The sequence below is a fragment of the Stegastes partitus genome, unplaced genomic scaffold (genome assembly GCF_000690725.1).
Source record: "Stegastes partitus isolate 25-593 unplaced genomic scaffold, Stegastes_partitus-1.0.2 Scaffold786, whole genome shotgun sequence".
Taxonomy (NCBI): domain Eukaryota; kingdom Metazoa; phylum Chordata; class Actinopteri; family Pomacentridae; genus Stegastes; species Stegastes partitus.
This window is the reverse complement of record NW_007578517.1, coordinates 82,676-98,066: the sequence shown is the minus strand read 5'-3', so window position 1 is coordinate 98,066 and position 15,391 is coordinate 82,676. Positions and strand designations below refer to the sequence as shown.

The 15,391-nt window shown below is 46.6% G+C and overlaps 1 protein-coding gene across 1 annotated transcript in view; it reads right to left on the bottom strand.

Moving 5' to 3' along the window:
- Nucleotides 1-4,990: 4,990 nt before the first annotated feature.
- musk (muscle, skeletal, receptor tyrosine kinase) overlaps nucleotides 4,991-15,391 on the bottom strand; it is a 28,834-nt gene continuing 18,433 nt past the window's right edge. Inside the window, exons 13-17 of the mRNA XM_008292117.1 lie at nucleotides 13,742-13,916; nucleotides 13,379-13,565; nucleotides 13,113-13,304; nucleotides 10,997-11,145; nucleotides 4,991-7,681 (exon numbers count right to left, since the gene is read on the bottom strand). Of these exons, the coding sequence (XP_008290339.1) occupies nucleotides 6,981-7,681; nucleotides 10,997-11,145; nucleotides 13,113-13,304; nucleotides 13,379-13,565; nucleotides 13,742-13,916 (1,404 nt within the window). The 3' untranslated portion in view covers nucleotides 4,991-6,980. The remainder of the gene's footprint in view (nucleotides 7,682-10,996; nucleotides 11,146-13,112; nucleotides 13,305-13,378; nucleotides 13,566-13,741; nucleotides 13,917-15,391) is intronic.

The window sequence follows — 15,391 nt, the reverse complement described above, 5'->3', positions numbered from 1 at the left end:
CTCTCATCTTTGGCAGTGTATGAACATGTTCTCCACCTGACCACCATCAGACATTGCTCAGAGGCCATGAATAGTTCATGTTCCATGCTGTGCCATAACTACGTAGAACTGGAGCCACAGGTTCATGTCAGTTCCTCTGTTCATCCTCCAACTACAGAATATTTCCTTTGCATCAAGTCTCCATTAGGTGTCTTGCCAGATGTTCATCTGATTGCATTCAGCATGCCGCTGATCCCCTGCATCCAGATGGGAAGGTTACGCATACTTTCACAAATTCAAAGAAAATGTGACATGCTTGTAGTCTCACATAATCTCATATCTCACGTAGAACAGAACATGTCCTTTGTGTCAAGGCTCTATGACTCTTCTGGCAGTTTAATGCTAGCAGCTGGACCTGCTTGAGTTCCTTGAAGATGTTCCACCTTCATCCAGGAGGCTCCATCAGCTCTGACTGACTAGCTGGGAGTTCCACATCCTGAAGGAGACGTTAACACCTGAGTTTGGGTTTTAATTGGGGGTTTGTTGCTCCTCCCCCTCGTTATGCAGGTCGTTAGTGCTCCCCCTGACACAGTGGGGTTCGTTAGGGTCTCTGTGGCTCGGTGTGGATGTGGGTTCATCTTCCTGGGGAGAGATCTGAGGACTGAGCTGTGAACAGGTGAGAGGTGATGCCTCAGACCTCCACCTCTGCTGAGGGATGGTGTTTCCAGTTAGATGGCTTCTTTCAGCCCCTCTCTCAAACCCTCTGTCCTCCCTGCAGGACAACATCTAGACGTTGTTGTCTCCACCGCAGGCTTTGCTTAGATAGATAAAGTGAATGACAGTGTTTAGTCTTGCATTGGCTGTTCCTTCCTCTTATCCAACTGTGTCTCTGTTTCTATGACATCAGAAAGTCAAGGCAGGAACACACAGGGTCACAGACCCACTAATCAGAACCTTGAGCTGCTCACACGGTTTGGATCGCCTCGGCTGTCAGCACAACTGTGTGTTTGCTTTTGTAAGAGGAACGCTGAATTTCTTTTCTCGTCCAGTTTGACCGTTTGGCTGCGCTGTGCAGGTTCAGAGGTGGGAAATGCAGAATAAATTAGTTCCTAACACTTAATGTGGTCTCTGTGGAGGCAGTCATTCTGGACTTGGCTCACATGATGACATTTTCCAGAGAAGGTCAGCTTCATCAGTAGAACAGGAGTGAAGGCGCTCTCACAGCTGCTGCTGACAAGTCATTTATCAGCAGGTCATGAAAGTCACTTGGTGTGATTTTGCCATGATGTGGTTCCTCATTTAAATGGCAATGGTACTGGATGTAGTTATTGGTTGGCTTAACATGGAGACCAAGTCGGGAAAGGACGTTTTTTTTAGCACCAATCAGAGAAGAGCTCAACCTGAAAACCTTTTATTTTTGCAGAAATGTGTGAATGTTGAAGGTGTAAAAGCCACACAGCACTGCCACCCCTCAGCTCCAGATGAACCGTTTGGCAGACCAAGTAATGCAGCACTTTTTAATGATTTGTGTTTTCGACAATACAAAATACCGCCTCAGTGCTGAAAGCCACTCAGACATGAAGCGGGCTGAAGTGCTGCCGGGTCCTGGTGTATGTTCACGCTGCCGTCAGGGCGCTCTGGGCCGCCACGGGTCACGTGTGACAGGAATTAAGCAACAGTCCTCGCAATGGTGGCAAATGTTTTTATAGGAAAGAATGTTCAGTGTGTGTGTGTGTGTGTGTGTGTGTGTGTGTGTGTGTGTGTGTGTGTGTGCGTGCGCTCTGCTGTGTTTGTTGTTCCACAGCTTTGGAGTGCTAGCCTCCAGTCGACTGATATATGTCTCCTCACATCCTGTTGCTGCCTAAATGGGCCAATCAGAGCCATTACAGCCACACAGGAAGTTTCCCTCTGCGGCCGCTGAGTGGGGGGGGGGTCACATCTCCGTCACAATATCAATACAAACACTTTGGTGGTTTCCATCATGGTTCGCTGACTGATACATTCGTCCCTGCGGTTAGATGTCCTGCTGCCTGTGTGATGCTGATCTCAGTGGATCAAGTTAGTCGACAGCTACGTTTGTGAAAGATGGAAAAGTCAACAGGATGATAAAGGCTGAGCTGCTCACGTTGAAGAACATTCAGAAAATTCCATCTTTTAAGTTTGTGCACTGCACAGACACAAACTGACCCAACGGAGGTTATGGTGACAAAACAGGAAGCGATTCTTCGCTGTAATAATATGCTGCTGCCAAGCTCGAACAGCTACTTCTGCAATTTGGCAGGAAGGTTGGAGGGTCCATTCAGATAAACCTGAGGCTTGGAGAAGAGATGATGGACTAATTCACTGTGAATGAGTGTTACTTCCCACCATGTGCAGCTGGCCTCGCAGTGCATTCGATTAAAAAAACACAAAAACATTTCAGACTGAGCAAATGGAGAACAGGAGACGGAACTCACTGCAGTTACTACAGATAAGAAAGGAAACAGTGGGGATGGAAAAAGAGGGAAGAGAGGACAGATAGCGATGGAACAACTGAGCATGACGAGGAGGCGTCGACACAGAAAGGGAGCAACGAGTGAAGCCTTTTAAGGCCAGACTGAAGTAACCGAAAGGGACCAAATGAAGGATAAGAAAGAACAAAAGATGCTTTCCATCACCATCAGTACAGACGTCTGCACAAGCTTACAAAGAACCACATCTGACTTGTGTTTCAAATCCATTTCAGGCCAAATGTCACACCACAGCCAACTGCTGGAAACACCACGACTGGCTTGTAAATACTTGAACAGTTGGAAACCATCTCCACAGCGCTGACCTTTGATGAAACAGCAAAACCTGCAGTGGAGCAAACTTTATTATTAAGCAGCATTTATTAGGACAAAGGTGAACAATTTCACATTTGAGGCATTTGAAGTACCTTTTGCATAACTTTGATCAACATTCTTGGACAAAACTCAAACGTATGTAAAGAAACAAGCGAAATGCTGAAGACGCGACTGCTTCAGTCGTCTCAGCTGAATCTGCTCAGAAACCTTTCTCTGTCTGCCAGTAGAAACTTAACCTTTATGAGATTTATTTGTCAGAATCAAAACATGTGCTGCTGTATTACTTGGGCTCAAGCCACAGCTTCTGGAAATAAGAAATACATTTAATGTGAAAGTGCCAAGAAAAAAGGGGGGACATGCAGTTCCTTGAATGGACACTTGGGGCAGGCTCCTATAACAGACCTCCAGGGTAGCGGGCCCAGTCATGCAGCAGCTGCAAAGGAGAAGCTTTGGTTCCTCAGTCTGATGTTCTTCACAGACAGCTGAAGGCGATCCGTTTCCCTGTAACTCACCAGGACGGGCCGTGTTCAGGCTGAAGGTTCTGCACAGCTCAGAACCCCCTCTCATAAGACAGACGGGTCTACGTGGTTCTGCCTCTTTACTCAGGTTTTGTCTGTTCTTTATAAACAGTCTGTGTTTTGAATTGGGTTTAGAACCAAACTTTGTGGTCTTGCTCACAGCTGAATCTGAAGCTAAGTCAATGACACATCGATTAGGATCTGAAATAAAAGCTGAAGCTTCTGAGGTGATTGTAGGAGCGACAGCAGAAATGTTCTGAAGAGATGCTTCAGCGTCTTACATCTTTAAGAAGCTAAAAGACGAGTCCAGTTGCTTTCTAATGAGGCTTCTAGGATTACTGGGACCTGGATGACTGAGAATCGACACAGACATCTGAGGTGATGATGTTCCTTCCTCCTCCAGGAGATAATGGATCACAAAATACCAGATGTATTTAGATACATAAGATGGGAAAGAGAAGCAAAGAAGGCAGGAGTAAATGTGATCCAGACATAGAAATGAGCGGGAGGTGAAAAGTGAGGCGAGGGGAGGAACCCAGGAGGAAGTGGGAGCGAGTCGGAGCCACAGTTTGGATCAAGGAGACGAGAGATGACCCATCCAAGGTCTAAACTCCTCTAAACAGTTTACACTGGGCATCCCCTAAGCAAACACACAAGCACTCATCCCCCATAAGACTTAAGACCATAAGACACACACACACACACACACACACACACACACAGCCATGTTGACTAAGGTTTACAAATGAATGGGACACAACCCTAACCTTAAAAATGACTCGCCAGCATTTTGTTTTCCGCCCTCTGAGCCCTCTGGTGGTGACAAGCGGCAGGGCAGCGTCCACACGGTGAACCGCTCGCTGCTCTTGGGAGGCTGTGATGGAACGTGTTGTGAGCAGATGATCGTGATTAAATCAACAGAGGGGAGGAGGGAACGGTTTGAGTGCAGCGTAAGGTGAAGCTCCTCTTGTGCCATTTTGCTTCATCAGTAGATGAATGCTTGTCATTCTGAGGTTCATGTGGGGTCTCAGCCTGTCTCTGCTCGAGCTTCAGCTCCTCTGTTTGGTCAAAGCCGGCCTTGAAACAGCGCTGAGGAAGTCGTAGGTTACGTATCATTTGCTGTGGGTTTGCCTTCTCTTCCCAAACAGCCACAGTGGACACAGCAGCCTGAAGCCATTTATCTCCAGTGACGTGCAGCAGATCCCCTCATTCAAGACTTTGCAAAAAAAGGAAAAAAAATGTGACATCACTCACAATGTTAGGATTTTATTTTTTCTATTCAGATTTCATTTAAAAAATTTTCTGTCCGCACAAAATGTCCACTTGTGAACAAGAAATCCTCAAATCTGACCGGTTCTTTGGAATGTGAGGTACGGAGCGCATCCAGGCAGTAAACCATGATTCATGGCACCGTCTGCAACCAGGAGCAGCACTACGTCCCACCAGCATCATGACAAAACAAGAACAAGTGTCTGGCTGGCCGTCACTTCCTGTTCTCCAGTATGTTCTTCCCATCGCGGCTGTTCTATGTCAAACAATAGCTGACATATTAAAGGCCGCATGTGAACGGCTTTGAGAGAATAAGAAGGCGTTACACATTTTTAGGGGTCACTATTAAAGTTTATGCAGAAGATAAATCCTAATGAGGCTTCATCTAGTGCCAGCGTGGTGGTAATGAAATCTCTTTATTACGTTGGACGGTTCAACATTTTGAGTTCTGACCCACGAGCAGCAAAATGAGTGACACTGCCTCCAGCTGAGCTTCGTGGTAACTCGTAGTCATCAGCGTGTTAACATGACTGCTACAGCGTTCAGAACGCATGCACTGAAAAAGCAGTTTCATTCCCCTTCAGACACATTTTTCCTGAATCTCCAATAAAACGTGTTGAATAATTCTGTTTATTTGCAAGCAATACAAAGAAATATCATAATGTCAAGAAAGTTTGGCAAAAACAATAAAGTTTCTGTAACATAACCAAAACGTAACATCACACTGTATTTATAAAGAAAGAAAACGTTCAAATTAAACGTATTTTCTCTGATATTACCTCATCGTAGTTGTTGTAATGTGATGTGAACACTGGACCCACACCGAGTCCAGGACCCAGATTTTAATGTAACAGCTGAAATGAAAAGTCTGATCTGACGCCCATTCAACATTCAGTCCTTCACAGTGAGGATCTATTTGCACATTGGGAACATTTTGGCCATTCTTCACTCATGAAAGAGTCTATTTTAAGGCACAGGAATGGATCCAGATAATGAAGTTCTGCATAATTTTAATTAGACTAAATGTGTGTCTGCGCCTCGTGGACACCGATGACGTGTTGGAGGACTAGAACAACCTACACGCCTGCTGGGTTTATCGTTACGTCAAACAATGATCAACAACACAGATCAACATCAAGAAAAGTACAAATTAAACAAGAATGCCCAAAAATGGAATCGCAGTTTGTCTACAAAACAATCAACAGCAATGGTTTAAAGTGATTGTGTGCCACTGTGGAATTAGCGAGCTGTGATCCGATCATACGGCACCAGAACTGACTGTCATCAGTGTGTTGTCCGGATACTATTATAGGAATAACTTTCCACAGACTGCATCTCTCAGTGACCAGTGAGCAGCACGGCACCCCGTCAGAAATCTGCTTCAGGGTTCACGATGACAAGAACAAAAAGATCCAATCATTCCAACATGCAGTGGATGATGCTCAACAAGGAGCTTTAGTTCCTATCATGGTTCAGTCAGAGCTTCTGATTGTCATTTCATGGAGGATAAATGTCATGCAGCAAGTGTGAGCAGTAACTCCTGTGAATCCAGACTTCCTGTCAGGTTGATTAGCACAGGGACCTTGTTTCACCTGTTTCTTAGTGACCATGTGCAGTTTCACCTGTAGAAGTAGCGCTGTGTCACATCTGGATGTCAGGAAACAGGCTCTATGTCAAGGATCATCACTGATGTGGAGAGGCTGGGCTGTCACCAAGCGCTGCTGTGGAAGAACCTGCAGTGAGTTCTCAGTCCAAACAACCAGAGTTGTGGTGCTTCATCAGGCCTGCTCGCAGCATGTTGAGAACATGCAAATGTTTTGGCTGCACCAACAAAATTGTCCTTCAACACCTGCTGTACTCGCCAGATTTGGTTTCCTGCAAACATGTTCCTCATGTCCAAAATGAAGTTGAAGTGGAAGGATCGCTGTTCTGACACAGATGTTGCAGATGAATCTGACATGTTTATAAAACGGGACTTCTGAGGAGTGCTCCAAATGTCCGCGACAGCGTTTGCATTTTGTAGGTGTGGATTGGAGCTTTTTGAGCGCCCCGTGTACATCTGAATGGTTTGTGTTTAAGTTTCTGAAGAGGCTGTTCATTCACACGTTTGGCATCATTGCTAACTAACGAGTATCAGTGTGATGGACAGGTAACAGGTATGTCAACAGGTAGCAGCAGCTACTTCAACATGACATATTTGTGACACAAAGCAGGTAAAGGCTTCAGTTTGGCTCTCTTGAAATAAAAAACAGGCGGAAAACGACTCTGTGGTACCTTTGTCTTGTGCTTGGGCTCCATCTCGGGGTTCTTTTAAAGTGTTTCCAGGCACCAAATCACTCCACAACTCAATGCTTTGTTTTCTACACAGGAACTAAGGCTTTCGTTGAAGTTAGCAGTCTGCTTCAGTCTCAGCGTTCATGCTTAGTCTGTTTTGGTGCATCCGCTCCAGTATCCGATGGATGCTGCTGAAGCTCGGCCTGTCTGATGGGTGTGTGCTCCAACAAAGCCTCATCAGATTGTACAACTCCAGAGGACAGTTCTCAGGACTGGACAGGATGTGACCATCCCTCACGTAGTAAATGACCTCCTCATGACCCATACCGTAGTATGGCTGCATCCCATGGGAGAAAATCTCCCACAACACCACCCCATAGGCCCACACATCTGACTCTGTGGTGTAGCGGTTATAGAAGATCGACTCCGGGGGCATCCAGCGAATGGGGATGGCGTCGTTCTCGTTGGCTTTGTAGTAATCGGCCGAGTAGATGTTTCTGGAGAGACCGAAGTCTGCAATCTTCACCACCATTTCCTCCCCGACCAGGCAGTTCCGGGTGGCGAGGTCACGGTGGACGAACTTGCGCTCCGATAGGTAGGCCATCCCTGCAGCAATCTGCTTGGAAATGGATAGCTGCTCCGAACAGGACAGAGGTCCCGCCTCCCCATCGGAGGAGAAACTGCGACCGGAGAGACTAGCTCGGCTGAGGGTTCGCACCGATTGGGTGGGAGATCGGCGACGCAGGAACTCGTTGAGGTCGCCGTGGGCCATGTACTCGAACATCAGACACATCGGTTTTCCCACTGCACACACACCTGGGGAGAGAGGACACAGACGGCTTTATTCCATGACCTTCATGCTGATCATAGACGCTGGCTTGTACGTCCCACCACAGAGCTTGGAGAGAACAAACACAGAGTCTCAGCCACACAAACATGTCGGTGACCTCAGTGAACACTCCGACAGCATCACACAATGAGCTCATTCACTGTAAAAGGTAAACAAACATTCGGCCGAGACACAAACAGACAGAACCGTGTGACCACGTGTCCATGCTCACAGCTAACAGCTCATGCAGTCTGCATTTACAACCCGGTGATGGAAACATGGTGGACCTCTGAACTGAAGGCGTGTTTGCTTTGTGCTGCTGTGGGGAAACGCAGGCAAACAGAGGATTCCTAAACTTGGAGCTCGGACAGAGGCTGCATATCTTGTGGATCTCAGTTCTGATTAAGAGACTCAGAAATAACATTTTCTGTGTATTTGGCAGCAGTTCTCCAGTTGGCAACCTTGAAGCGTGTTGAAGTCTGAACACGTTAATGAATTTACAGTAAATGCGGTGGACGTGGAACCTCCGTCATTCAGCGCTGGAGGACGACTCCAGCTGCATTTTACCATCAGTTGTGAAGGACAGCAGCGAAGTCTTTGGGTGTAACAGCAGCGCTGCAGAGGTGACCAGACTTTATTTACCTCCTGTAAACGAGTGGCTGTCTGCCTGTGTGTTCATGCATTCCTGTAAATGCTTGTTGCCATGGGAACTACAGCACACACTGTTCGGACTGTGCAGAACCCCGGCAGCCCGGCACAACTCCTACGTATGTCGTTCATAGTGTCAGCTTTTTACAGCTCTGTGGAGACAACAACATATTCATAAATCACCAGATTTGCCAAAAGAGCAGAAGTGGTCCACAGGAACCGAGCTGGACTCACTTTGCTCCTGCATGTGTTCTTTTCGGTTTAGTGCGTGACCAGTTGCTGCACTGGACTGTTCTGAGCCATGTTGGCCACAGTCATAATTTGGATTGATTGCACATCATTACTTCTGTTTTTGTGACAAATTGGAAGCTCAACGACCCGCCGGTCGGCCCGTCACTCTGAATGGTTCTAAACTTTGTTGGAGTGCAGAGAAACGTCTTGCAGAGCTCCCAAATCCCTGCGAAATGCAAAATATGTCAGCTTGAATTTCGTGGAAATCAATAGAGGACTAGATTGACTGAGACAGAAAACCATTACACAGTTAGCTCTTGGACTGGACCTGGCGCTGCTCGCCGTGGATCCACACTGTGGACGAGGCAGAGCCGAAGGAAGCAAGTTGAGCTGTGACACCCAAAGTAAGAAATAATAATCTTAATTAAAATATTTGTTTTTAATGCAGTCCATGCCCAGATATGAGGAAGTGAACGGTTATTACTCCAAATATTGTTCCTACGATTATGATAGGATAATATTTAGCATAATTATTCATATATTAGGAGGTCAGGAGCATGTTCGTGGGAAACAAAGGGGATGAAGGAATAGAAAACACATTAAAGCCGTAAAAACACACACATGGCACCGAAGAGAGAAAACAGAAGGCAGCGGAGAGCAGGTGAAGATGGTGTTTATGGATGTTCATACTGAGGAAGAGCCTGAAGTTCAAAAGGAAAATAATTCAGTACATCAAAAGCCACACGTCCATGTCCTGGAGAAGACGCACATGTCGGCATTTTGTTTCGTTTGTAAATGAAATTTTTTTTTTAAGTGAGATGAAGAATTGCAACATGTTTCCTCAGAAATTCTGGCTGATGGAGGAGTTCTGGGAGGTGGTGCTGAGTGAGTTCATGTCCTGTGGGTCGCAGAGCGGGCCGGCTCCCAGAGGACCGGCTCTGATTACTGAGGCCAGCGGTGGGAGGTGCAGATGCCCCTCAACAAGCTGCAGTTCAACAGTAGCAACCTTGCTGAAGGTCAGTGGCTGGATTAAAGGGTTGCTCCCCATCGCTATAAATATACATCTACATATATACATATATATACATATATATGTAAGGAAGAAAGCGTCCTCATCCTGCACACACACAGATCAAAGTCACGACATGCAAACACATGGTTCTCTAATTGTGACACATCCATGTTACGGATGGCGCGTGTATTTTTACACATGATTTACGGTGTATTATTAGTCCAGGGGGTAATTAGAGCTTAGGGAAATAATCTAATCAACTCTGGTTTCATGTGCTCCAGAGACTTTGCTGTCAGTGTGTCACTCTTTAGACGAGTCACTCAAAACAGAAAACATCAGAATCCTGTGAAAACATTACGTCTCTGCAAACGGTTTTAATGCTGATTTACTTCAGAACCAGCGGCGCTGTAGAAGCAGCTTGTTTCAGTGGCTCTGTTTACTCACTGACAGCTCCACACAGAGGATGTCTTCCCCCAAGTATATTTGGATGTGAACTGTTTGTGTTAGATTAGATTAGGCTGTATTGCTGTAGATAAACTTTAATAGAGGACATTTGTTTTACTGAGGCCAACATGTGCTGTCAAGCAGCAAACAGTCCTATCGCAGTCTGTAGTGGTTTTATAGCATCGTTGTAAAAAAATAAAAAGCAAAGGGACATGACTTCATTCAGGGGAACTGCTGCAGGTGTGTGCAAGGTAGGACTTGAATTTACAGAAGTATGTGTGGAACATGCAGGTCTTCATCCTAATGGGACTTGTTCCCTAACATGCTTGTGTGAGCTCTGCTGAGGCGAAACATGATGCAGCTGCATAAATCAGGTCAACAGGTGCATTTCTTTTAAAGCAAACGTTTGCCACCTGCAGGGCAAGTTCTTGCTAAGTTTATGCACATGCCTAATAGCCCATAGTTTCATATATGTGGCTAAAATTACTTGACAACAAAACACGGCTTTCAGAGAGCAGAGGTGGCTGTAGAGCAGAAGACAAGGTCTGAATCCTCAACCTCTGCTAAAGAGCATTTTGCAAAACTGAATAAAATGAAAATATTCAATCAGCCAAGAAGGATCTATTGTATGTAAAACCAGTGACGAGGGCCCAGATTACAGACCAGTGCATGTTGGCAGTAGAATACGTGGTGCTGTGTTTATGGCTGTCAGAGGTTCCTCATGTCCTCCTGCCTGCACCACACCTGTTTCATATCTCTTATATTCTGAGTTTCTTAAACCTTCCTGTTTTCTCTCTTGCTGTGTTTCTGTATCTGTTTTTGCGCTTTGGTTCTCCCTGAAGCCAACACATGGATCCAGCAGCTATCCGATGTAAAATCCAGCTGTGATTGAGGTCTCTTTGGAAATCTGGCTACAGCCTGCACAGCTTTTTCTCTTTCACACGCACACATGTGAAAACGCACTGACCCAGGAGTCGCACAATGTTCGGATGGTCAAACTCGGCCATGAGCGCTGCTTCTCTCTGGAAGTCGTTCTGCATGTCAGCTGAGGCTTCCTCCTTCAGCATCTTCACAGCCACCATCGTGAAAGACTCCATGGGCAGCAGGCCTGGTGCTCTGAAACACACACATTTCCCAGGACGGTTTAGTAGCGACCTGAATAAGCATGAAAACAAGTACTATGACTTCTAACATTGCATTTTTGTCCCATTGTGCAGCTCTCTGAAGCCGTGTGTTTGGAATTTGTCCTCTAGCTCCTCGTCCTTTAGCACAGCAGCGTAAACGGACTGTAAATGTCAGAAGCACACATGCATACGTACGTACACACACTTCCTGTGTTGGCTCACAAGGGGCAAACTAAAGTGAGCATGTTGTTTCTCAGCCTAGATTTATATATAGTTTGCACACACTAAACACATGGAATCACTCACACACACACACACACACACACACACACACACACACACACACTGAAGCCCATCTGTCAGGGACACAGTTATTTACTCCTCGGCTCTATTTAAGCAACTGTGTGCTAACTGTGCACCGATACGATTGTTTATCTGAACCCCCGAGCATGTGCAGGAAGCAGCCTGTATGTGCACACAGGTTAAAGGTTATGTGTGTACACAGGGTTTATGTGACAGTGTTGCTGCTCTTGTGCTTTCCTTAAGAGGACCTTTTACTAATGAACGCTGGGATTTTGGGCTGAGATGCAAGTTGACAGAAGCGTGGCAAAATCTGTAGTCGTCAATCAAATCTTGTGATTCTAAATGATTGATGTCGTACCGTCAGACGCAGATTGCAAGAAAGATTTTGCAAGTTGTAACTCGTATAGTACAGCATGCAATAAACTCATAGAGTTTGAAGCCACCTGAGGAGAAAAGGTTCAATCAGCACCCTGACATGTGTGATCTGCATCCGTCAGAGTGTGATGTTCCCAGGGGTGTCCGTGTACTGCACCATTCCTCTCCTCACTCAGGGATTACCAGCTGACCTTCAGGACAGATCTCACATTTGATTGGCTACTCGCTGCAGGTGCTACTGTTAAAATACCACAAACTGTGATGCTGAGATGAAGCCATCATGGGATCTGTCCCTGAAGCACATTTATGTGTCGTGTTGTGCAGATTGCAGTTGGCTGTATGTGGTGCCTGTGGGGCATCAGTCTGCTGCTTAGGACACAAATCCAACGGTCCTAGATTCCTTTTTTGCTTCTGTGAGAGAAACAAGTCATCACAATAAAAGCCCCAAATGTTCCTAAACAGAAGACTGATGTACTTTAAAGCTCTTCATGACACAGTGGCTCCTCTCTGTCGGGCTGGGGTCAGAGCTGCTACGTGGGTGAAAGGCCAGCGGGAAACGTCTGATAGCGTTAGAGTCAGAAAAATGCTCAAATCAACATGCAATGACTTCCGCTGTCCTGAATTCTTCTGCAAACATTTTAATGGGCTGCAGAGGTCGTCAGTCATGGATGGACTGGCTTGCACTGACCTCGACCACGTGGGTTTGTCATCAGCACATTATTAATATTAGCAGCATTTTGCTATGCAGACTTGCCATCATTATAAAAAAGTGCCTGACCTGCATTCATGCATAAAGTGTCAACTTCTCAGAACTGTCTTTAAAGCATAAATATCCCAGGTACGAGTCAAACACTGCCGACTTGTTGAATGATTTATGACATTTCAGAAAATACAGCCAGCATGTGACCCAGGTCTGGTATTTGTCCAGATCACAGGGACTAGTTGAGACGTTTGTGTCCTGCTGTGAGCTGGGTCGGTGAAAGCGACACCTGTAGCTGCTCTCCTTGTGACTTTGTGAATGACGCAGCAGTTCTCAGAATGACCAGCAGCCTTGTTTAGCCACGCTGTCCTCCTCCTGTTTCAACCCTCCTCCTCCTCCGCCTGAGAGATATCCACATCATCATGTCAGCCCCCTAATTAAATATTAAAATGTTCCTCTTTCTACATTCTCTCTGCCATTTGGCAAGAAAAGCTCTTCAGCTTCTCTTTCTTGCAGTCCTTCTGTTGTGTTGCGTGCACTGGACAGATCCAGCTATGTTCTGCTCCATCTCCCCTCCTTACCTGGCCTGGAACACCCGTCCAAACGCTCCCTCCCCGATATCTCTAACATATTGGATGTTATTTCGGGGATACTCGAGGGCCAGCAGCTTGGAGTTGAGCAGCAGCGGGACTCGCTGGTACATGGGGTTTGGGTGGAGTCGATCCAGCAGGAGCTCGGACGGAAGGGCGCTCAGCGTCGGGGTCTCCATCACCCTGTTGACAAAGATAAACGTGAGGTTTAAAAGGAAGGACAGACAAAGCACTGAGCGTCACCTCATTGCTTTTACCTCTTCCGGTTCCTCCACTGCTTCCTCCGTCTGCGGCAGGCGAGGATGACGATGGCGAGGAAGACGGCAGTCGCGAGCGAGGTGAGGACGATGACGATGACGGACATGGAGTAGGCTGGAGATGAGATGGTGGTCGTCGGGGGGAGGCGAGGAGTCTGACGAGGGCCTGCAGACTCCGGCTTCGTCACTGACAGAGACAGATGCAGCAAAACATGAACTTTTTAAAATATTACAGAAATGTGTGTGAAGTGGAGAACGCCTCCGAGTGTCTTGACTGTGGCGGTGTTCTCATCAGTAGCTGTGTTAGCAGCTAGCTGGTCAGGCAGCCAGACGGGCAGGATGTGGAAGCAGCAGAGCCAGTACCTGCTGCTGTGCTGATCTCCCCACACTGTGGCACAGTGCAGTACTCCCAGCGTATGTTCGGGTTGGAGGTGTAACACCAGGGCTTGTCGCTGATTCCTCCTGGGTTCCTGCAGTGGTTCTCTGAATTCTTCAGCTCTGGAATCACATCCACAGACAGGCGATGCTGGTGGGGAACCTGCAGGAGGAAATACGATGGTAAGGAGGAGACAATGAAGCTATAAGGTGTTGTGCCTTTACTGATCTCCTGTCATGTGTCTGTGTCGCTTCTTTTGAGTTCTTTAAGTGGTTAGATGATGGTTAGAATCAAACTCATGTATCTGGAGGTGTTTCTGTGCAAAACACAATCTGTTCTGCTGAATGTGCTCCTCAGGGGTAATGAGTAAACAGAACCAGTCAGGCTGAGTAAAGCACGTCTATTCCAGCCTGATTTAACGGGACAGAGTTCTTACTTTTCCTGGAAATTAAACTAGGATGACCTTCCAAATGATTTCACATGTTTTTTTCAAGGCCCTGTTGTTGATCTTCAGTAAGGCTGCAGCTTAATAACCGCGGGCCGTAACGTCTGCTGGAGTGAGGGACATGAGGAGTTGCATGACTGTTCCTAGATCCAGTCCGCCAACTCAAACATGGAGCATCTGGTCGTCTCTGTGTGCCACGAACTTTACTCATCAGAGGAGCAGTGGTCAAGTTGATCCCAAGAGACACGACGATACGAGCTGAAGAGGACGAGTCTGACAGAAGCCAACTGCTCGCACAGTCAATCTGACACTGGTGTGAGGATGTTGAAAAATGACAAGCTAGGCCGTGTCTTCCACAATCATCTGTCGCCTCCTGGCAGGAAACGAGATGCCAGTCTGCGCTGTCACAGTGCGACACCATCCAACCATCCATCCCTATCTTCTTCCTGCAGACGTGTAGCGCTGCCATCCAGCCATCAGTTAGAGATCAGTTCGTCTGATGACCACAAGGGGTCGCTTGACAGGAAAAACAAAGAAAGGCGCACAAACACCTGAACAACGCTGCTGTTGTTCTAGTTGTAATAAAGTGCTTTACAAGGTGATACCACCTCGCCTTAACCAGCAACCATTAGTTCACGGTGGTAGCATTCAACTGAGTGGTGACTCAAACAGTGTGTACTGAACCATGTCGCAGCCACTCTGGTGGAGTGACTGGTGGCCATCCAGTTACTCCATGTGATGGACGCAGCAGTCGCCTGGTTTGTTCATTAAACATACCATCAGAATGACAGAACATCTTACACTCATTACCAATGTTTTCCACGTCTCTGCAATAAAACTGCATCCAAGTCAGACTGAGTAGTAAGTAAAGCATGACTCAGCACAAACAGGCTGTACAGCTGACATGCTTGTGCTGAGCAGAAGTGTGACTTCATGTGGAGGACAACGTGTGCTGCTTGTTTCATATAGAGCTCATATGCAGGACATTTTAAACCCAGCATAAGAACACTTAGTTCAAACACGTGATGTACAGAAGGTGAACCTTAAAGCCAGACATCAGCTTGTGATCTTTGTTTTAATGAATACTGACTGAGCAGCAGAAACACCAGAGCTGCTCCTCTGGTGGACATGAAGAAGCTGCATTCTTCTGTAATCCACCACCTTCAGTAGAGGTTCATGAATTAGGGATGGA